Genomic DNA, 24,581 nt, shown 5'->3' on the forward strand with positions numbered 1-24,581 from the left:
GGTCCCACAAACAGCAATGAGATAAATGACCAGATAATCTATTTTACTGATGTTGGTTGAGGGATAAATATTGGCCAAAACAAAGGGAAGAACTCCCCTGCTCTTCAAAATAGTGCCTTGGGATCTTTTACGTCCAGCTGAGAGGGCAGACAGGGCCTCAGTCCAAGGTCTCATCCGAAAGATGGGACCTCCGACAGTGCAGCACTCCCTCAAGTATTGCACTGGAGTATCAGCCCAGATTATGTGCTCAAGTTCCTGGATTGGGACTTAGAATCATAGAAAGGTTACAGCACGGAAGGAGGCCATTCAGCCCATCGAGTCCGCGTCGGCTCAATGCAAGAGCAATCCAGCTAGTCGCACTCCCCCGCCCTATCCCTGTAGCCCTGCAAAATTTTTCCTTTCAAGTACTTATCCAGTTCCCTTTTGAAGGCCATGATTGAATCTGCCTCCACCACCCCCTAGGGCAGTGCATTCCAGATCCTAACCACTCGCTGTGTAAAAAAGTTTTTCCTCATGTCACCTTTGATTCTTTTGCTAAACACAGTAAATCTATATCCTCTGGTTCTTGACCCTTCCGCCAATGGGAACAGTTTCTCTAACTACTCTGTCTAGGCCCTTCATGATTTTGAATACCTCTATCAAATTTCCCTGCAACTGTCTCTGTTCCAAGGAGAACAACTCCAGCTTCTCCAGTCTATCCATGTAACTAAAGTCCCTCATCTCTGGAATCATTCTAGTAAATCTCTTCTGCACCCTCTCTAAGGCCTTCACATCTTTCCTAAAGTGCGGTGCCCAGAACTGGACACAATACCCCAGTTGTGGGCGAACCAGTGTTTAATAAAGGTTCATCATGACTTCCATACTTTTGTACTCTATGCCTCTATTTATTAAGCCCAGGATCCCATATGCTTTTTTAACCGCTGTCTCAACCTGCTCTGACACCTTCAACGATTTGTGCACATATACCCCCAGATCGCTCTATTTCTGGACCCCTTTTAGAGTTGTGCCCTCTAGTTTATATTGCCTCTCCTCGTTCTTCCTACCAAAATATATATCGCTGCATTTTTCTGCATTAAATTTCATTTGCCACATGTCCGCCCATGCCACCAGCCTGTCTATATCCTCTTGAAGTCTATCACTATCCTCCTCACTGTTTACTACCCTTCCAAGTTTTGTGTCATCTGCAAATTTGGAAATTGTGCTCTGTACACCCAAGTCCAAGTCATTAATATATATCAAGAAAAGCAGTGGTCCCAGCAACGACCCTTGGGGAACACCAATGTACACCTCCCTCCAGTCTGAAAAACAACCGATCACTACTCTGTTTCCCATCACTTAGCCAATTCTGAATCCATGTTGCTACTTCCCCCTTTATTCCATGGGCCGCAATCTTGATAATAAGCCTACCATGAGGCACTTTATCAAACGCCTTTTGATAGTCCATTTACACCACAACAACTGCATTGCCCACATCTACTCTCTGTTACCTCATCAAAAAAACTCAATCAGATTAGTGAAACACGATTTGCCTTTAACAAATCCATGCTGGCTTTCCCTAATCAATCTACACTTGTCCAAGTGACTGTTAATTCTGTCCCAGATTATCGTTTCTAAAAGTTTCCCCACCACTGAGGTTAAACTGACCGGCCTGACTTGAACCCGCAACCTTCTGATTCAGAGGCGAGTGCGCTACAAATTGCACCACGGCTGACTGCAGAAATAGCACAAACCGGCTGGCTCTGATCCTAACCCACCCAACAGTAAACATAGCGTGGACAGACTAAATCAGAGTGGGTGATACCCAGAAACTGCTAACATTTCACTTGGAAGCTCATTTAAATTGATTTCATCCTTCAATTATACTACCAATAATGGTACCTTGGTGAGGAACAATGTGAGCAGGGTTACACTGTCCCTTTGCAACCCTTCGACCAAGGTGTGTTGAAGTGACCTTGGTGATGGAAAGGAGGAGAGATTTCAAGCTCAGCTCAGAACCGAACAGGACACCAAGGTCGCACACTCAACTTGTGTGTCTTGCACAACTGGTTCAGCCTGAACGAGCAGCTGGGGAGGACGGATGGTGTCGGGGCAAGGCTAGAAGCCTTTTGGCAGGAGCTGAAGAAGAATGTGTTTGCTGTAATACTCAATTGGAGGACGCACTAGCTCATTCATTACAGTTCTCAAAGTCGCGCTGGTTGTAGTTATGAGTGGGAGGCGCAGTGGGTTAGGCCTTTCGTCTTTGGGATCTAGGTTCAAATGCAGCCCATAATAACGGGATGACAGTCCCCAATGTCCATTTTTAAGGGTCCCATGTGAAATGAGTTTGGGCAATTTCAACACAGTTCCTTATGGGCCCTTGGCACAAAACTCTCAATTCAGCATCAGTAACAACCTCTTTCAAAGAGGCTTATAGGATGGCTGGTGTTGGAAAAGGAAAATGCCACACTGGTGTAAGCAAGGGATGTTCTTCCGAGTTTGGGGCTGGAGGTTCATTGGGCAGAACAAAAGGGAGCTCCACAGTGCATCGAAAAAAGTGCTGTACTTGATCTGAGAGTTTCTGCTGCTGAGCGTCTAAAATGGAAAATAACTTGCTATCACATGGAGTGGTTGAGGCGAAAAGCATAGATGCATTTAAGGGGAAGCTGATAGGTTTGGATGAAGGGTGGGAGGAGGCTCATGTGGAGCATGAACACCAGCACAGACCAGTTGGGCCAAATGGCCTGTCTCTGTGTTGTAAATTCTATGTAATTCTATGTTTGTATGCTTACCCAGCAAAGACATCCCTCACCCCAGTGAGCACAAAAGTCACAATGCATATATATTAAAAAAAACAGTAACCTGAAGTAATATATGTAGCGTTTAATGCTTTGATGTGACAAAAACAGTTTAGCACTCATGTAGAACCTGTAGGATAACTGTTATACAAAAGATTGTTATCACAAAATACAAGCGCCTGAAAAACAAATTATGCAAAAAAAGGGTTGTTTTACGTTACATGGCATTATCCACGGCACTATTCGAAGAGCAGGGCAGTTCTTCCCGGTGTCCCAGCCAATATTTATCCCTCAACCAACACCTAAATTTATCTGGTCATTTATTTCATTGCTGTTTGTGGGATCTTGCTGTACATAAATTGGCTGCCATGTTTCCTTCATTACAACAGTTAATATACTTCCAAAAGGACTTAATTGGCTGGGAAGCACTTTGGGGCATCCTAAGGTCGTGAAAGGCGCGATAGAAATGCAAAACTTTCTTTTTACGAGCGATGAGTAGATGTTAAGAGATAAAGATCCTGTGGCAATAAAGGGTCAGCACTGAAACACATTTATTTCTGCTCTCAAAGCTCAAAAGGTCAGCACACCAAGCATTTCACTCCCCTCGTGACATCAATTCACATCTAGATGTACAGGGAACAGTACCAGTGTGTGCTGAGAAATACATAAATCATTTGCCGTACTGCACCCACCATCACCAGGGAAGGACACTTGGCAGGAGGACGTATGAAGCCTGATGAAGTGCAAACCAAGTTTAATAACTTAAACTCACAACTGCACTGCTATAAGGGAAGTAACTGGGATCTCTAAAAGGGCATGGCCATCCCAAAAGCCAAGGGGACAACTTCTGTTTTGTGTGTCTTCAAAATACAATGTACATTGAACAAAATTAAATTTAGATCATTTCACACAGCCCCCTTAAGCTGATGACATTCCATCAATTTTACATACACTTTTCCAGTGTGTGCATTTGAGAAGTGGATAGAAAACAGGATGCAATATATTTATTTAGGAACGTGTATATTACATCACGTCACAGATTGCTAAGACATGGGTTTGTTCCTGAGATTTTTCCACTTCAAACAAGGCACTGACAAGAACTACCACATAAGGAGGGGGTGGGGGGGAAACAGGGAGAAAATACTAGTTTCTTTTTAAAAATTTAGACCAAAACAAAAATCACTTCATTCTATAGCTTGTATTTTTACAAAGCCTTATCACATCCAAAGCACTTTACAACCAATGGGTTACTTTTAAAGTAAAATCACTGTTCTTATGTAGGCAAACACGACAGTCAATTTGCACAGTGAAAGTCCTACAAGCAGAAACTCTAATGAATGACCAGATAATCTTTGGTGGTGGTTGAGGGAGAACACTATGTTCTTTGTCAAATAGTGCACTGGGATGTTTTATGCTTGTTTGTGCAGGTAGATGCAGCCTTGACATTATGTGTCTTTTGAAAGAGAGTTTACAAAGTTTCTTGGTCCACCCCATTACAATTTAAGACCCTTTGTTCCAACAGCGATGTTATAAGCTTTGAAAATCAGAGCTTTGGGGCAGTTTACTTCTACTTTGAAAGCTGCACAGCCGAGGAATATAAAGGCCACTGAGCAGAATCTGTCGAATCTTTGAAGGATTTTGACCCACTCATGATTGGGAAGGGACTGGGAAAATACAGGCTTTATGCTGGAACAAGATGGTGATGGAATAGTTTAAAACTAGGCTTGAAGTCAGAGCAAATTGGACAGGTTGAATGGCCTTCCTCAATCCTAGTCCGCTTACATTCTGAACATTACAGCGTTGATGTTGAGAGATTCAGAACGGGTGTAATTATTGTCACAGTCATATATTTCACCTTCAAATAATTGCTTAGTTATATCATTACTATATCTCACTTAACTTCTAGAGCTGGCAATTATAATGCATTAGAAAGTTATTTAGCCTTGCTCCCAAATTTTACAGTTCCAATTCCTGTTGAGTTCCAAGATATTTAGTTTAGCTTAACATGCAACAAGTTTAGCAACATGCAAAATGCTACACTCATGGGGTGCATTATAATGAAGTCAAACTGTTAATAAATATTTCCATGTTGCGTTCAATGCTGTTACAGGATACTCATTAGACCCAGTATCTGCATATCACTGGTATAAGGATAGTTTTGTAAGGAGGTGGGACGTATGAATGAGTTGTTCAAAAAATTAAGGGACTCGCATTTCGAAAGCTGGGAATTGGAGTCATTATTCCGCACCATCAGGCATAACATGATGGCCCCTTACTGTGTGGTTAGCAACAGATTTCCACAGAATTTTTTTTAAAAAAAGATATTTTATCTCCCGTTACCTTTAAGTCTCATGACAGCTCATACACCCATTTCAGAGAGATTGAGAGGCCTTCTCATAGGCTTCCACCACTGCTGCTCTTAATCTGGATAAGAGGTGCATTAGAGTGGTTTGGGGATATTTCTCCTTCCTTGGCCTTTGATCAGTACTTTTTCCCACTTGGTGTAGCTAAGACTTGACATTGCAGTACAGAGGACTGAGACTGGGAATTTACCTTGTAGCGTGCCACAGTGCAGCATGCCCATGCCACTCAAGTATCTATTGCAGGGGCATGCAAACTCCAACTCCACATGTAGGTCCCGAGTCCTGGAAATTCAGCCCATGCAAGTCAATCTTATTCACTAGTTTTTTCTGTTTGAATTCTTTGAGCCTGGTGGTTTGGAAAATGCAGTGCTGAGTGCTCATTGGCTAATAAATCCGAAACCAGAACTCAACATCAGCAATTCAGAAAAATGCAAATTAAAAGGAACATTGATTTAAATATATGTGGCTTCACCCCCTACCCCAAGGCTACATGGTACATTCCTATGTGGCCCACAAAGGCAAACAGCTCACATACCCTCAACCTTAAAATGTTCCTTCTAGCGGTTCAAGGCGGCGGCTCACCACCACCTTCTCAAGGGCAATTAGGGATGGTCAATAAATGCCGGCCTCGCCAGCGACGCCCACATCCCATGAACGAATAAATAAAAATAAATAGCTGTTGGAGATTGTAATATGTTGCACATGAAATGGGTAGTGTTTGTGTTCTGCAATGAAGTAGCAATGGAACAGAACACTTCATTCCTAGACTTATAATTTTCAACTAATTAACTAACAATATTTGTGCATATAGATGCTGTATACACAGTCCATCTATATGTAAATATACTCTATTTTCCTTATAGTGTCATCAGGACCCCTTTGAAAAAATATCAAACCATTACCTTTGATGTCTTATTTTCCATTTTTGCTCGTGGTTTGTGGAACATTTTAAGTGCTATAAATATTGATGACTTTGTTAGGGGAAACTCATAGGAGGTACTGTATTTCACAGTCCAAAAGGAAGTTGCATTAAAACATGATTGAAACCTGTCAACCCAGAAAGCTAGGAAAAACTGGCCAACAGCCTTGTGAAAGTAGTGACAAACTAATAATGGACCTGATCTTGTGACATGTGAAGTCAAGCAATTAGACTGCATGTGCAGAGGGACACGGGCTTACAATACCCTGAACTGCTGGTGTACCTAACCTCCAATCATTGTTACTGCGGAGGGAAAGGCACAGCTTGCAGCAGTGGCGCATTTAGAAATTACTGGGGGGGGGGGAATGGGAGGGCTGAAGGGATGAGATTTATTTTCCAGTGAGGTATCAGGGCATGCTCCTCCCACCCTTTCCCCTGAGGGTTTTGACATGACACTACTTAGTGCATTTTGGAGCTGATTATGAATGTACCTTTCCAACCAAAAATAATTTCTCTTGAAAGACATATTTTAGTGTGAAAATAAAAGCACTTGTAGGGACTTCAATACAACTTTACAGAGGAAAACAATTAACACGTTTGGTCGACATTCCTTCGTTATTTTAATGAAAGCTGACCCTGTGCTCGTGGATGATGTCGCCGGATGATGGGGTGGAGAGAGCCAAGGGTGGATCTCTGCGGAACTTCGGAGTGCAGGGAGGGACTAAGCACAGTTACTGGAGATGCACTGACGATATTTGGATAGACAGGACAACAAAGACAGTCCCTATGGAGCTGGATCACAGAGGAGACACAATGTCGGACAACAGGACTTGCACCAAGTCCCGTTCACCCATCAGGTGTTTATTGACCTACATTGGCTCCCGGACCAGCAACGCCTCGATTTTAAAATTCTCATCCGTGCGTTCAAATACCTCGCCCCTCCCTATCTCTGTCGCCTCCTCCAGCCCGACAGATCTCTGCTCTCCTCCAATTCAAGCCCCTTGCGCTTCCCCGACTCCACTATCGACAGCCGTGCCTTCAGCTACCTAGGCCCTAAGATCTGGAATTCCCTCTTTAAACCTCTCTGCCTTTAAGTCGTTCCTTAAATCCTACCTCTTTGACCAAGCTTTTGGTCACCTGCCCTAAATATCTCATGTGGCTCGGTATCAAATTTTGTCTGATAACTGAAGTGTCGTGGGACGTTTTACTACCTCAGCCTCAGACAGTGGTTGGGAAAGGAATGGAGTGGGTGGCTGCAGAACATTGTGGTTACAGAACATAACCAGGCGTGGCACTCACTCATACACAAGACGGCCAACAGTTTGCATAATACCTCATTGCTCGGACCATCAAGTGCAAGACAAAGAGTTCTATACTTAGGGTATACAATGCTCTGGTGTACCTGCACTAAGACTATTGCATCCAGTTTTGGTGAAGGACATAAAGGCTCTGGAGAAGGTACAGGGGAAAGTGACCAAATGTGCCTAACCTTCGAGCTCTTACTTATGTGGATGGCTCCAAGAGTTAGGGCCATTTACTCTGGAGAAACACAGGCTTAGAGAGGATGTGATTGAGGTTTTTAAAATAATGATGGGGTTGGACACAGCCTTGCTAAACAGGTAATTTCAGATGGATAGAGAAACCTACTGACAAAATGTTAGTGAAAAGAAATACTTCCTGGCCTTTAACCTAACAGATTTCTAAATCATGTCTGGTGGGTAAGGAATTGTTGCAGTCCTTTACAATGGAACACGATCATTTCTATAACAACCTGCGTATTTAGAGTTATAGAAAGTAAGTTGCCAGTTGGTTGGGCTTCTGAGGAATTATAGGCAACTGTCATCTCCTGAACCCATGCCTGTTTGTTTTAGGAAATGGAGACAAATTTTGTACACATTTTTCCTGATAACTCCACTGCTCTTATTCGAATAGTGCCTCTTCTACATCTACTTGAGGGGACAGACTGGGCCTTCCTTGGTCTAACGTCTCATCTGAAAGATGTCACCTCCAACAGTGGAACACTCCCTCAGGACTGCACTGGAGTGTCAGGCTAGTCTCTGGAGTGGGACTTGAACCCACGACCGTCTGATTCAGAGGGGAGTGCGCTACCATTGAGCCAAGGTTGATTAGCACAAGAACATAGGAACAGGAGTGGGCCATTTAGCCCCTTGAGCCTGTTCTGCCATTCAATGAGATCATGGTTGACCTGTGACCTAACTCCATATACCCGCTTTAGCCCCATATCCCTTAATATCTTTGGTAAACAAAAATCTACCAATCTCAGATTTAAAATTAACAATTGAGCTGGCACCAACTGCCATTTGCAGAAGAGTGTTCCAAACCTCTACCACCCTTTGCATGTAACTTCACTCCTGAAAGTCCTGGCTCTAATTTTTAGGCTATGTCCCCTAGTCCTAGACTCCCCAACCAGCAGAAATTGTTTCTCTCTATCTACCCTATCAGCTCCCCTTAATATCTTGAAAACTTCGATCAAATCGCCCCTTAATCTGCTAAATTCCAGGGAATACAACCCTAGCTTGTGAAATCCCTCCTCGCAATTTAACCCTTGGAGTCCAGGTATCATTCTCGTAAATCTACACTGCACTCCCTCCAAGGCCAATATTACCTTCCTATGGTGCAGTGCCCAGAGCTGAACACAATACTGCAAGTGTGGTCAAACCGAACTTTTGTATAGCTGTAGCATAACTTCTACCCCCTTGTATTCTAGTCCTCTAGATATAAAGGCCAGCATTCCATTAACTATTTTGATTATTTTCTGTATCTGTCCATGACATTTTAATGATGTACATGGACCCTTCAGTCTCTTTGGACCTCCAGTGTTTCGAGCTTTCCACCATTTAGAAATCTATCCTTTTTAACTCCAAAAGCACCTTTTTTGATGTATGGTGCTACGAGGCCAAGCATTAACCATACATGTAACTGCAATGGTCAGATACCACTCACCTTAAGGACTTTTCTGCCTGGTTTGTGCACAGACGAGAGAAAGTAACATCTGATTGGGTCCATCAGCCTCCAGCCTCACCTTCCGACTGATCTAATTAGTTTATATTGGAGAGCTTTCAATTCCAGTCAAAAAGCTAATTTTTCTTGTGAAACATTAAGGTGGTGACATATTAGTTGAAATGTTATCAGGGTAAAACACTGATGGTTGGCATTTACTTGGAAGTAAATTGGTTACGAGGAGATTGGTGACACAGTGGGTTGGGACACGCGCTCTTCGCTCGAGACGTGGGTGTGCACTTAGCTCAGAAAGAGCAGATAAAATTCTCCCATCCCCCCGGTTGCTGTAAAGCTGCTAAATAATGTGTCAACTCCCTATGAGCAGGGGTCCACAGCACAGAGCTGTCCGTACTTCAAAGCAAACTGGTAATAAATCGGCAATTTAACTCAAATACAACAAGGATAGCTGATTGGAAAAGTGGAAAAATTGCCCTGAAGCAGTGGTGACTGCTCTTCTGAGGTTAGGAACAGTGTGTTTTTGTTTTGTTCATGGGATGGGCGTCGCTGGCGAGGCCGGCATTTATTGCTCATCCCTAATTGCCCTTGAGAAGGTGGTGGTGAGCCGCCTTCTTGAACCGCTGCAGTCAGTGTGGTGAAGGTTCTCCCACAGTGCTGTTCGGAAGGGAGTTCCAGGATTTCGACCCAGCGATGATGAAGGAACGGCGATATATTTCCAAGTCGGGATGGTGTGTGACTTGGAGGGGAACGTGCAGGTGGTATTGTTCCCATGTATCTGTTGCTCTTGTCCTTCTAGGTGGTAGAGGTCGCGGGTTTGGGAGGTGCTGTCAAAGAAACCCTGGCGAGTTTCTGCAGTGCATCCTGTGGATGGTACACACTGCAGCCACTGTGCGCCGGTGGTGAAGGGAGTGAATGTTTAGGATGGTGGATGGGATGCCAATCAAGCGGGCTGCTTTGTCCTGGATGGTGTCGAGCTTTTTGAGTGTTGTTGGAGCTGCACTCATCCAGGTAAGTGGAGAGTATTCCATCACACTCCTGACTTGTGCCTTGTAGATGGTGGAAAGGCTTTGGGGAGTCAGGAGGTGAGTCACTCGCTGCAGAATACCTAGCCTCTGACCTGCTCTTGTAGCCACAGTATTTATATGGCTGGTCCAGTTAAGTTTGAGTTTGTTTGTACATAGTGGAGCTATATCCCACATCCAACCAACCTCAGAATTGTTGATGTTGACACTAGGCACCAAAGAAAAAAATGCTCCATTCCCAGCAACTGTATCTCCCTCACACTGATGAGCGAACAGATCATCAGAAATCAGGTGTCAGCCGTGGCTCAGTTGATAGCACTCTCGCCTGAGTCAGAAGGTTGTGGGTTCCAGTCCCACTCCACGCACTTGAGCACAAAATCTAGGCCGACACTCCAGTGCAGTACTGAGGGAGTGCTGCACTATCGGATGAGACATTAAAATGAGGCCCCATCTGCCCCCTCAAGTGGGCATAAAAGATCACATGGCACTATTTCGAAGAACAGTGGGGGAGTTCTCCCCGGTATCCTGGCCAATATTTATCCCTCCACAAACACCTAAAAACAGATCATCTAGTCATTTGAACAGTGTGTTTTTAAAAAATTTGATCATGGGATGGGCGTCGCTGGCAAGGCCAGCATTTATTGCCCATCCCAAATTGCCCATCCCAAATTGCCCTTGAGAAGGTGGTGGTGAGCCGCTGCAGTCTGTTTGTGGGACCCTGCTGTGAGCAAATTGGCTGCCGCATTTCCTACATTACAATAGTGACTACGCTTCAAAAGTACTTGATTGGCTGTAAAGCGCTTTCGGATGTCCTGTGGTCACGAAAGGAGCTAAATAAATGCAAGTCTTTTTTTAAATTAAAGCAGAATATCTGTGCTAGTATTCAGCTCTCTCCTATTGTTTAGCAGTGACCGGGTAAGTTTAAGTCAACTGTTTCCGCTTGTCGGAGAGATTATAATGAGGGGGAGCAAATTTATCATGAAAAGAATTAAAGAGAAAAAAAATTAAGACATATGGTGATTAGAATGTGGAATTTGCAGCCACAAATCATTGTTGACGCAGAGTCCGTGAATTCTTTTAAAAGGATCGTAGACGGTTAAGAAAAAGAGAAATATTAAAGGGTATAAGGGAACGAGCAAGAGTTTGATTAGACTTCATGTGGAGCAAAACACTGGCACAGGCTGGTTGGCCTGATCTTGTTTGTATGATCAGTCATCCGTACCAACTAGTTCCCTCGGTGTCATACCACATCATTTAAACAAAAATACTCAAGAATAAAAAGGAAAAACTATAATCACAAGGACATTAATGCTGACTCTTTTGCACCAGTGTTTTTTCAAAAATAGTTCCGCTGGCTACTCTGAGGTGCTTGGGTTTTTAAAGCCATATATTGGGCCAAACATTAGTTACAGAATGAAGCCAGTTACTTACAGATTTTGTGTCGTCCTTTAATTGGAAATTTCACCAACAGCTCCTGGGGATTGGTGCAAATAAATACAAATGGCGAGCCACACTCCTGATCTGCAAACTGAAATCAAAAATTAAACGTTAAAATTAAATCAACCTTGGAGAGGTGGGGAACTCCCTTTCCTCCAATTCACCCAGTCCAGTAACCTCACAGCAACTAAACATTTAGTGTTTTCAAACCCCATCACCTCTGTCAGTTCAAAGTTCAAATGGTTATAATCTGATACCCCCCCTGCCCAACCATCCCAGCACCGGCTGAAATCCATTTCCCCCATTTCCCAAACTCCAGTTGAAATCTGCCTCTCATCCCCTTCCTTCTGCTGCAACTCGAGAGCTGGCTATAAATCGGACATAAACTCAAACCCTTGTAAATACTACACTACTGCTGATCTAATCTTGCCTTTCTTAAAAAAATACCTCTAGAAACTGACAATCACAAAGGTAACAATATTAAAAACCAAAAAAATTCCTTTCCTGCCAGAGTGTGTATTGAGTTACAAGAACTCCAGTTCTCTACAATCATAGAAAGGTTACAGCACGGAAGGAGGCCATTCGGCCCAGAGTCCGTGCTGGCTCTACGCAAGAGCAATCCAGCAGGCCCCACTCCCCCGTCCTATCCCCGTAGCCCTGCAATTTTTTTCCTTTCAAGTACTTATCCAGTTCCCTATTGAAAGCCACGATTGAATCTGCCTCCACCACCCCCTCGGGCAGTGTATTCCAGATCATAACCACTCACTGCGTAAAAAAGTTTTTCCTCATGTCACCTTTTGATCTTTTGCCAATCACCTTAAATCTATGTCCTCTGGTTCTTGACCCTTCTGCCAATGGGAACAGTTTCTCTCTATCTACTCTGTCTAAACCCTTCATGATTTTGAATACCACTATCAAATCTCCTCGCAACCTTCTCTTTCCAAGGAGAATAACCCCAGCTTCTCCAGTCTGTCCACGTAACTAAAGTCCCTTATCCCTGGAATCATTCTAGTAAATCTCTTCAGCACCCTCTCTAAGGCCTTCCCACCTTTCCTAAAGTGTGGTGCCCAGAATTGGACACAATACTCCAGTTGTGGTCGAACCAGTGTTTTATAAAGGTTCATCATGACTTCCTTGCTTTTGTACTCTATGCCTCTATTTATAAAGCCCAGGATCCTGTGCGCTTTTTAAAAATCACTTGCTCAACCTGCCCTGCCACTTTCATCGATTTGTACACATATACTCCCAGATCTCCCTGTTCCTGTACTCTTTTTAGAATTGTGCCCTCTAGTTCATATTGCCTCTACTCGTTCTTCCAACCAAAATGTATCAGTTCACATTTTTCTGCATTAAATTTCATCTGCCACGTGTCCGCCCATTCCACCAGCCTGTCTATGTCTTCTATCACTATCCTACTCACTACATTTCCAAGTTTTGTGCCATTTGTAAATTTTGAAATTGTGCCCTGTACACCCGAGTCCAATTCATTTATATAGATCATGGAAAGCAGTGCTCCCAGCACTGACCCCTGGGGAACACCACTGTATACCTCCCTCCAATCCGAAAAACAACCGTTCACCACTACTCTCTGCTTCCTGTTACTTAGCCAATTTTGTATCCATGCTGCTACTGCCCCATTTATTGGGCTTCAATTTTGATGACAAGCCTATTATGTGGCACTTTATCATATGGCTTTTGAAAGTCCATATACACATCAACTGCTTTGTTCACATCTACCCTCTCAGTTCCCTCATCAAAAAAACTATCAGGTTAGTTAAACACGATTTGCCTTTAACAAATCTGTGCTGGCTTTCCCTAATCGATCCACACTTGTCGAAGTGACTTAATTCTATCCCGGATTATCGTTTCTAAAAGTTTCCCCACTGAGGTTAAACTGACTGGCCTGTAGTTGCTGGCTTTATCCTAACATCCTTTCTTGAACAAGGGTACAACATTTGCAATTCACCAGTCCTCTGGCACCACCCCCGTATCTAAGGAGGGTTGGAAGATTATGGCCAGTACCTCCGCAATTTCCACTCTTGCTTCCCTCAGCAACCTAGGATGCATCCCATCCGCACTCGCTGACTTATCTACTTTAGATACAGCTAGCCTTTCTAGTGCCTCCTCTATCAATTTTTAGCCCATCCAGTATCTCAACTACATCTTCCTTTACTGAGACTGGCAGCATCTTCTTCCTTGGTAAAGACAGATGCAAAGTACTTATTTAGTACCTCAGCCATGCCCTCTGTCTCCATCTTCTTGGTCCCTATTGGCCCCACCCATCCTCTTACTACCCATTTACTATTTACATGCCTATAGAAGACTTTTGGATTCCCTTTTATGTTTGCTGCCAGTCTATTCTTTCTTTGCCTCTCATTTCCTTTTTCACTTCCCCTCTGAGCTTTCTATATTCAGCCTGGTTCTCACTTGTGTCATCAGTCATATGCCCTTTTTTTCTGCTTTATCTTACTCTCTATCTCTTGTCATCCAGGGAGCTCTGGCTTTGGTTGCCCTACCTTTCACCCTCGTGGTAATGTACCTAGACTGTACCTGAACCATCTCCTCCTTAAAGGCCACCCACTATTCTATTACAGTTTTGCCTGCCAATCTTTGATTCCAATTTACCCAGGCCAGATCAGTTCTTAGCCCACTGAAATGGGCCCCCCTCCAATTGAGTATTTTTACTTTAGAATAGTCCATGTCCTTTTCCATAGCAATTCTAAACCTTATGATACTATGATCGCTGTTCCCTAAATGTTCCCCCACTGACACTTGCTCCACTTGGCCCGCCTCATTCCCCAGAACCAAGTTCAGCAATGCCTCCTTCCTTGTTGGGCCGGAAACGTACTGGTCAAGAAAGTTCTCCTGAACACACTTCAAAAATTCCTCCCCCTCTTTGCCCCTTATATTATTACTATCCGAGTCTATATTAGGGTAGTTGAAATCCACTGTTATCACAACTCTATGGCTTTTGCATCTCACTCTAATTTCCCTGCAAATTTGCTCCTCTATCTCCTTCCCACAAGTTGGTGGCCTATAGAATACACCCAGTAGTGTAATGGCTCCTCTATTGTTTCTTAACTCTAACCAAACAGATTCCTGTCCTTGACCCCTCCAGGACATCCTTTCTCTCTGGCACTGCAATATTCTCCTGAATCAATACCGCCACCCCCTCTCCTTTCTTCCCTATCTTTCCTGAACACCTTGTATCCAGGAATATTTAGTACCCAATCCTGCCCTTTTTTGAACCAGGTCTCTTTTATCGCCTCAACATCATAGTCCCATGTGCCTAACCGCACCTGCAGCTCTCCAACCTTGTCTACCACGCTTTGTGCATTTACACACATGCACTGTAAACCTATCTTAGACTTTCTTGTGCTCTCTCTTAGTCTGGTCCCACCTAATACCATACTATGTCTTGCTCAAGTGCTATCTTTCTCTCCCAATTCTTTGTGCACCTTGCTTCTCCTTTCCAATGCTAGATCCTGGTGCCCATCCCCCTGCCAAATTAGTTTAAATCCCCCCCGCCCCCACCGCCAACAGCACCAGCGAACCTCCCCGCGAGGTTCTAAGAAGAGTACTGTACTCCAGTTAGTATTCATATAATTGAAGCCTATTAATAGACATACCTTGGTGGAAATTAAATACCCATTAAGTATAATGATTCAAGTTAAGAATATCAATGAACAGAGAAAAATATAGCTGTTACAATCAAGCTCCTGTTCATTATCAGGCCACAACTATCTAACATGTACAACTTAATAACATGCATTCCACAGACCATCAAAAGTCAGTTTGAGACACTGTGCACTTGTATGTGACCATCTTTATATGTTTCCTCAATTCAACCCTTTGAGATACAAGTGTGATGCTTATCCCTTAAAAAGCATTGTGCAAAGACCTGAGGCATAGAACAAACAATGGGAAATGTCTAAAATTGAGCCTTCCTACATTGTGCATGCACCAGTACTTTCTGCGAAGTTCCCTTAAGACTATGTGGAGATAGGCACCTTGGAAGATGATAATTACATATTAGCCCATACACACCATCTGCAATCGTGGAAACAGGGTCTTTTTGAACTATTCCTTCTTCAAAAGGTTTTCGTGTTGGAGATTGAAGATGGGTTTGAACACTCCAGTAAACTTAGGGACAATAAAGTAATAACTAGAACCAGTTTCAGTCCTGAAGACATCTCCTTGATAGTTTGGAACAAGGGAAATGCTGCTTAGTGAAAAAGAGTCTGTAATACATGGACAATTCTCCTTATCTGTTACATTTGAAGTTATATAAAGCTTGCACACTTAATTTCTTGCCTGTATCATGCACTCAGGATAAAACATGCACCCTGCAACATTCAGCTTCATAGGCTACCTAGCTGAGGGCAATAATCTTTCAAGTCTTGTGGGAGGGGATGAATAATGAGAATTGGCCAAAATAGTGTAATAACATCTCCAGTAACACCAAGCAGTTTATTAATAATGCAACTATCCCATGTAACCAAATAAATATTTTGGCCTACTATACGTGATCAACCAGTAGAAGTCCTGAGGAGTCTTAATGCCCCTTTACTCTTCATGAGTGTTTCTGGTTACGTCCATCTTAAAAATGAACAGGATCTGGGTATTAAATGCATTATTTGACTAATCAAAACTGGATGGGGAAACTTGAGATCTAATGGCAATATACCTTCTCCATCCTCTTCCAGGATAAGGTGTCAAGCGGTTGCATTCTCGCAGGAATGGAGTCACGCAAAGACCTTGCTTATAAAACAGACTTTTTAAATTAGAGAAGGGAGACAGAATGACTTCAAAAGGTCCACTAAGCATTAAGGGAAAAATCTTGCGTACCATTTTACAAGGGGCTACATGGTCAGTGACTCAAAGTCCTTCATCATACAGATGCAAATTCTCAGTCTTTGGAGTAGAAACTGGGCTCACTTATGCAAACACCAATATGTTGTTCCCTAAAACACCATATCTTATGAAATGGCTTGGATCTACCGAAGACATTTCATGGGGAGTTGACATTTCCATTCTTCCACATAAAGGAATCATTCACCTCAGAGTTTGATCTTTGGATCTGGTCGCATATTCATCTCAGAGTCAGAAGGTTGTGGGTTCAAGTCCCACTCCAGAGATTTGAGCACATGATCTAGGTTGGCACTTCAGTGCAGTACTGTTGGAAGCACTCCCTGTCAGAGGTGCCACCTTTTGGATAACATGTTAAACATAGGCCAATCTACCCTCTCAGATGGACGTAAAAAATCCCATGGCACTATTTCGGTGAAAAGCAGAGGCGTGCTCCCCAGTGTCCTGGCCAATATTTTATCAGTGAAAAACAGATTATCTGGTCACATCATTGCTGTTTGTGGGACCTTGCTGTGAGCAAATTGGCTGTCACGTTTCCTACATTACAAGTGACTGCACTTCAAAAGTATTTCATTGGCTGTAAAGCGCTTTGGGACGTCCTGAGGTAGTGAAAGGTGCTATATAAATACAAATTCTTTCTTTCTTCTTCACATTAAGCCCAAACTTCGGTTTGCCCTGCACCAATGCATCAGCAAGTTATTACTGCGTCAGCATCAAATAAGGTGCTTAGCCCAAAACCAAAAATCTTCAAGGTATTTGAGGGAGAGATTCCTTAAATTAAGCTTTTGTGGATTAAGATGTGGAAGTTTGCACCAGCAGATATATTCTGTTTTGAGTTTTATCATTCAAAGTCTCAGCTTCAAAGGACAATTCCTGTGGGAAGATCTGTTGTTGAATTATTCCTTACTTTTATCAGGCACTTATCATTTCTTATGACTATTTCATTCTCCACCACGCTTGGCTCAGTGTTTGAGGAAAACAAATGTTTCTGCTTCCTTCTCTGAAGCTTTTGGCAGAGTTCAAAATCGGCAAAGTTGCTTTCAAGGAGAAGACATCAGGAGATGACCACTCAAGTCAGAGCAGTATACTGTATTTACCTCAATATTGACTAACTATCACACGAGTGTATGGAGGGTGCTGCAATGAACAAGAACGTACTGTGGTAAAAGGCAGGGCATTTCAAACGTATGTTGTGACATGCTGCTCCTAATGTGTGCAAATTCATATTAGGCAATGAAAAATTATGTTTTTTTTTAAATGGTACAAGAGATTAAAATGAATTCCTAATCTAATAGCATGCTTTCCCTGCAAACACCAGGCGTTGAAAGAGAATCCCAGCCTTGTACCTCTTAAAAAATTAAGATAAATTAAAGGCTGGCAGGACGTATAGAAGAGCAGCCTAAGTGAGATGCCACGCCTCAATTTAAACCTCCCCTAACAACACAAAATAATTGAGAGACACCTCCGAGAGTTAGTGATGCAGATCGGACTATATTAATGTTAGAGCTTCACCTACCTCACCACTTCTAAACTCAAATAACGAAAGAACTAAGAACATAAGAAATAGGAGTAGGCCATACGGCCCCTCGAGCCTGCTCCGCCTTCAATAAGATCATGGCTGATCTTCGACCTCAACTCTACTTTCCCACCCGACCCCCATATCCCTTGATTCCCCCAGAGTCCAAAAATCTATCGATCTCTGTCTTGAATATATTCAATGACTGAGCAGCCATTGCACTCGGGTAGAGAATGCCAAATATTCATGGCCCTCTGAGTGAAAAAATTCCACCTCATCTCGGTCCTAAATGTCTGACCCCTTGTCCTGAGACTATGCCCCCTAGTTCTAGACTCTCCAGCCAGGGGAAATAGCTTCTCAGCATCTACCCTGTCAAGCCCTCTCAGAATCTTCTATGTTTCAATTAGATCACCTATCATTCTTCTAAACTCCAGACGTGTATGCCCTTTCTACTCAATCTCTCTTCATAGGACAACCCCCTCATCCCAGGAATCAATCTAGTGAACCTTCAGTGCACCACTTCTAAGGCAAGTATATCCTTCCTTAGATAGGGAGACCAAAGCTGTACACAGTACACCAGGTGTGGTCTCACCAAAGTCCTGTACAATTGCAGCAAGACTTCCTTACTCTTGTATACCAATCCCCTTGCAATAAAGGCCAACATACCATTTGCCTTCCTAATTGCTTGCTGTACCTGCATGCTAACCTTGTGTTTCGTGTACAAGGACGTCCAAATCCCTCTGAACACCAACACTTAATAGTTTGTCACCAATGAAAAAATATTCAATTTTTCTATTTTTACTACCAAAGTGAATAACCTCACATTTCCCCATATTATACTCCATCTGCCACCTTCTTGCCCACTCATTTAACCTGTCTATATCCCTTTGCAGACTCTGTCTCCTCCTTACAGCTTACTTTCCCACCTAGCTTTGTATTGTCAGCAAACTTGTATACATTACACTCGGTCCCTTCATCCAAGTAATTAATGTAGATTGTAAATAGCTGAGGCCCAAGCACCGATCCCTACGGCACCCCACTAGTTACAACATGCCAACCCGAAAATGACCCGTTTATTCCTATTCTCTGTTTTCTGCCCGTTAACCAATCCTCAATCCATGCTAATATATTACCCCCAATCCCATGATCCCTAATCTTGTGCAACAACCTCTTGTGTGGCACCTTATCAAACTAAGTTCGGTCCATTTCTAGGATAATATAATGAACATGGCTGGCACAGCCTGAACACTGGGTCCCAGGAGTTATTGAGCCCCAACAAGGTGAGAGCGCAAAAATAAAACCAGTAGGGATAATAACTACAGAAGCATCCTGTGTAAATTGAGTCATTTCAACTACGTGTATATCAATCCAGCTCCATTGTGCTTCCATGGTCAATAATTCCTTCTGGCCAGCTCGGTTTATTAAAATTTTTTTAAAAATCAATAGAAACACAAATGGATGTTAATATTAAACATAATTAACAAACTGATTGTATTGAACAAGGTACTGATGGGTAAGCTAGTCACAGCAAGACCCATTCTTTCGAGCATTCGTTTTGAAAGGGAATTTTAAGAGTGGCTCAATGCTATAAGTTGAGCAATGTAATCTAGGCTGTGATTATCCACTGCAGCATTACAGATCTGCACACAGTTCCTCTCTTGGAACACCTGTGGAAGAGCATTACTAATGCTGATTATAAAAAAAGCCGTAATTATTTACCACAAGTATGATCTTCCTCATTCTTTAATCTAGTTCAACCTTAACATACAGATGAATACTCCAAATTCAACTGGGGAAAAATACCAAACAACTGCCCTTTTTTTTTTTTTAAAAGAGCTTGGTGCCACGTAGAAACTCCCTGATCTGGTGCTGATCAAGTATGAGAAAATTATTAGGAAAGCTCCAAGTTGTGCCAGGTCATAGATGGAACTGAGGCACCTTTGCATGTTACTGTTGAGCAACAATCAAAGAATGAGGATGACCATATCTATACTAGGTAATTAAACATCCTTCTTCGTTTGTCACATGGAAACAAATTACATTAAAGCAGGACGAAAACCAGAGCCACACCCATGCCAAGTTGCTCATCATCATGAACTGTCAGATCAAGACAATACAGCTCAGTAAAAGCATACAAATTATTTGTTGAACCCATTTCTTCCATTTTTTAAAATTCTTTTTTTTAATTCGTTCACGGGATGTGGGCGTCGCTGGCAAGGCCGGCATTTATTGCCCATCCCTAATTGCCCTCGAGAAGGTGGTGGTGAGCCGCCTTCTTGAACCGCTGCAGTCCGTGTGGTGACGGTTCTCCCACAGTGCTGTTAGGAAGGGAGTTCCAGGATTTTGACCCAGCGACAATGAAGGAACGGCGATATATTTCCAAGTCGGGATGGTGTGTGACTTGGAGGGGAACGTGCAGGTGGTGTTGTTCCCATGCGCCTGCTGCCCTTGTCCTTCTCGGTGGTAGAGGTCGCGGGTTTGGGAGGTGCTGTCGAAGAAGTCTTGGCGAGTTGCTGTAGTGCATCCTGTGGATGGTGCACACTGCAGCCACGGTGCGCCGGTGGTGAAGGGAGTGAATGTTTAGGGTGGTGGATGGGGTGCCAATCAAGCGGGCTGCTTTATCTTGGATGGTGTCGAGCTTCTTGAGTGTTGTTGGAGCTGCACTCATCCAGGCAAGTGGAGAGTATTCCATCACACTCCTGACTTGTGCCTTGTAGATGGTGGAAAGGCTTTGGGGAGTCAGGAGGTGAGTCACTCGCCGCAGAATACCCAGCCTCTGACCTGCTCTCGTAGCCACGGTATTTATATGGCTGGTCCAGTTAAGTTTCTGGTCAATGGTGACCCCCAGGATGTTGATGGTGGGGGATTCGGCGATGGTAATGCCGTTGAATGTCAAGGGGAGGTGGTTAGACTCTCTCTTGTTGGAGATGGTCATTGCCTGGCACTTGTCTGGCGCGAATGTTACTTGCCACTTATGAGACCAAGCCTGAATGTTGTCCAGGTCTTGCTGCATGCAGGCTCGGACTGCTTCATTATCTGAGGGGTTGCGAATGGAACTGAACACTGTGCAGTCATCAGCGAACATCCCCATTTCTGACCTTATGATGGAGGGAAGGTCATTGATGAAGCAGCTGAAGATGGTTGGGCCTCGGACACTGCCCTGAGGAACTCCTGCAGCAATGCCCTGGGGCTGAGATGATTGGCCTCCAACAACCACTACCATCTTCCTTTGTGCTAGGTATGACTCCAGCCACTGGAGAGTTTTACCCCTGATTCCCATTGACTTCAATTTTACTCGGGCTCCTTGGTGCCACACTCGGTTAAATGCTGCCTTGATGTCAAGGGCAGTCACTCTCACCTCACCTCTGGAATTCAGCTCTTTTGTCCATGTTCGGACCAGGGCTGTAATGAGGTCTGGAGCAGAGTGGCCCTGGCGGAACCCAAACTGAGCATCGGTGAGCAGGTTATTGGTGAGTAAGTGCCGCTTGATAGCACTGTCGACGACACCTTCCATCATTTTGCTGATGATTGAGAGTAGACTGATGGGGCGGTAATTGGCCGGATTGGATTTGTCCTGCTTTTTGAAATGGTTACTTTGTTTTTGCCCAGAATTGTATGGGAAAACAAAAACTTAATCCATCCACACTTCCTCACAAAGCACACACAAAAAATATTTTCTTATTACACTATTTTGGCTAATTCCAATGCAGAATGATAAAGGTGGCACATTGAAAAATGGTACTTCTTGTAATTTAGCACATAATCTAGGCTGACACTTCAGTGCATCGTTAAAGGGAGTACTACATTTGTCAGAGGTGCTGCCTTTTGGATAAGATGTTAAACCAGGGCCCCATCTGCTCATTCAGGCGGACATACAAGATCCCATAGTCAAAAAGGAGTAGGGAATCCTGGTTACCATTTACCCTCAGCCAACACCACCAAAACTGATTAACTGGTTGATCATCTCCTTGTTTGTGGGACCTTGCTGTTGCCATCTTGGCTACGGTGTTCGGCTAGAAAACAACGATAACACATGTAAAAGCACTTTGGGATGTCCTGAGGTTGTGAAAGGTGCAAGTTCTTTCTTTTGTTCTTTTTCAGGGAACAGGCATGTGGCAATGAGTAAAATTTTCACACAATTACTTGTTGGAAACAAATTCCAACACAAGATTGTCTATTACAAGGTTTAAGCCTTGGGAAGTATCCAAAATTATGAGCTGTACGAGCACACAAGGAGAACTTGTAGAGAACAAAAACTTAATCCCTTCACACTTCCTCACAAAGCATACTCAAAGTATTTTCTCTATATTTACTCCATTTTGTTTTGGCCATCAGATTCACTCCCCTTTGGAGAATGGTCTTGCCTACTTTGGTCTCTGACAATAACAACTTGCATATATACAGCATCTTTAACATAGGTTCAGTTCCTGTCTTGCTCATTGGGACTGAGACTTTGTGGGGAGGATAAAGGATGACCAAGTGCTGGGTTGATCAGATGGGTTTTAAAAGGTGAAGAGAAGGAGAAGGGAGGAGGGAGTTCCAGAAAGTGGGACAGAGATAGCTGAAGGATCTGCCACCAAGTGTAAGAGGGTGGGGGAGAAAGGGAAAAAGATGCCAGAATCTAAAAGACAGAAGGGGATGCAAGGCAGGAGGAGATTGCAGAGGTAGGGTGGGAACAAGGGATTTGTAGATGAGAATGCAAATTTTAAATTATGTATGTGAGGCAGGGGGAAAAGAAAGGAACAGGAATCCAATGGAGATCAGAAAGGTGGGGGTTGATGCACAAGTGGGCTGCGTGCCCTCCACCACTTTCTCCTCCTGCTGCTTACTGCCCTTCATTGTCTTCTGTTTTTGTTCAAATGTTACTATGATTCCCTCTCCCAGCCTCTTTGATCTCCCAGTAAATGTTCAAGTATTCAAGATTCCTGTGTCTTTCTTCCCACTCACTGTTTGCCCTGCAATATTCCCTGTCTTTTTAACTAAGTACAATCTTCCAATATCATTGTGTCCAATGTTTTGCCTCTCATATTGCAGCACGAACTTGCACCAGCACCATACCAGAACAGCACAAGTAGTTTACCATATAAAACTCATATCCTTCAGCTCCTCGGAGAGGTGGGGACACTCTGATAGGAAGAAATTTGCAATTTAAGCAGCAGCTAGGGTAGCAAGTAAAATGCCACCATGTTTCTTGAGTTGTACAATGGACATCATGTCCTCTCTTTTCCCACTCTGGTTTTTGGGTTGACAATTGGAGTTCGTGACAAGTAGGCCGAGCGAGAGATTGTGGCTGCAGTGTGTACTATTCTGCAGGACACATTGCACTAACTCGCTAAGGCTTCTTTGACAGTACCTCCCAAACCTGCGACCTCTATCACCAAGAAGCAAAGGCATAGTGGTTTTAATGGGGGACTTTAACCTTCACATAGATTGGGAAAAGCAGACTAGCAACTGTCACAAAGGTAGTGAATTTCTTGAGTGTGTCCGGGATAGTTTTCTACAGCAGTATGTCCTGGAGGCAACAAGGGGGCAAGCCATACCAGATTTAGTAATGAGTAATGAACCAGATTTAGTTAACAGCTTAACTGTGCGTGAACATCTATCCAATAGCGATCATAACATGATCGAGTTCAATGTAGTGTTTGAAAGGGAAAAAAGTGAATCAGCTGCTAAGATTCTAGACTTGGGTAAGGCCAATTTCAATGGGATGAAACAGAGACTGTCCACAGTAAACTGGGCAAAATGACTGATGATCAGTGGGAAATGTTTAAAGAAACATTTAACGTGATACAGAATCAGTTTATACCCAAGGGGCAAGAATTCTACTTGCCAAAAAAAAAGCCATGGACAACTAAAGAGGTAAGGGACAGTATAAGAAATAAGGAAAGGGCATACAAAAAGGCAAAAAAATGGCACAGATCCTGGCGAATGGAAAAGATACAAAGATCAACAAAGGGTCACAAAACAGATAGTAAGAGCTACAAAAAGAGAGTATGAAAAGAAACTTGCAAGGGATATCAAAACCAATACGAAGAACTTTTATAGTTACATTAGGGAAAAAGAGGGTGGTCAGGAGCAGTTTTGGCCCCTTAAAAACTGAAAGTGGGGATATTGTCATTGACAATGGGGAAATGGCGGACATGTTGAACAATTACTTTGCGTCAGTATTTATAGTAGAGAGGATAGCATGCCGGAAATCCCAAGAAAACTAATATTGAATCGGGGACAGGGACTCGATAAATTAACATAAGTAAAACAACAGTAATGAAGAAAATAATAGCACGAAAGAGTGACAAATCTCCAGGACCAGGTGGTTTCCATCCCAGGGCTGTAAAAGAAGTAGGTGAGCACATTGCAGATGCCCTAACTATAATCTTTCAAAAGTTCTCTAGATTCGGGAACTGTCCCTCTAGATTGGAAAATTGCACATCACTCCGCTTTTTAAGAAAGGAGAGGGAAACCAGGCAATTACAGACCAGTTAGCCTAACATCTGTTGTGGGCAAAATGCTGGAATCTATAATTAAGGATAGAGCGACTGAACACCTCGAGAATTTTCAGTTAATCAGAGAGAGCCAGCATGGACTTGTGAAAGGTAGGTCGTGCCTGACAAACCTGATGGAATTTTTTGAAGAGGTGACTAAAGTAGTGGACAGGGGAATGTCAATGGATGTTATTTATATGGACTTCCAGAAGGCATTTGA

At 43.2% G+C, this 24,581-nt stretch overlaps 1 protein-coding gene across 1 annotated transcript in view; it reads right to left on the bottom strand.

Annotated features, from left to right (window-relative positions):
- Window positions 1-24,581, bottom strand: part of trip4 (thyroid hormone receptor interactor 4) — an 82,505-nt gene that overhangs the window by 15,215 nt on the left and 42,709 nt on the right. The window contains exon 12 of the mRNA XM_067973357.1: window positions 11,489-11,585. Coding sequence (XP_067829458.1) covers window positions 11,489-11,585 — 97 coding nt within the window. The remainder of the gene's footprint in view (window positions 1-11,488; window positions 11,586-24,581) is intronic.

This window comes from Heptranchias perlo, chromosome 38, assembly GCF_035084215.1.
Source record: "Heptranchias perlo isolate sHepPer1 chromosome 38, sHepPer1.hap1, whole genome shotgun sequence".
NCBI classification, from domain to species: Eukaryota; Metazoa; Chordata; class Chondrichthyes; order Hexanchiformes; family Hexanchidae; genus Heptranchias; species Heptranchias perlo.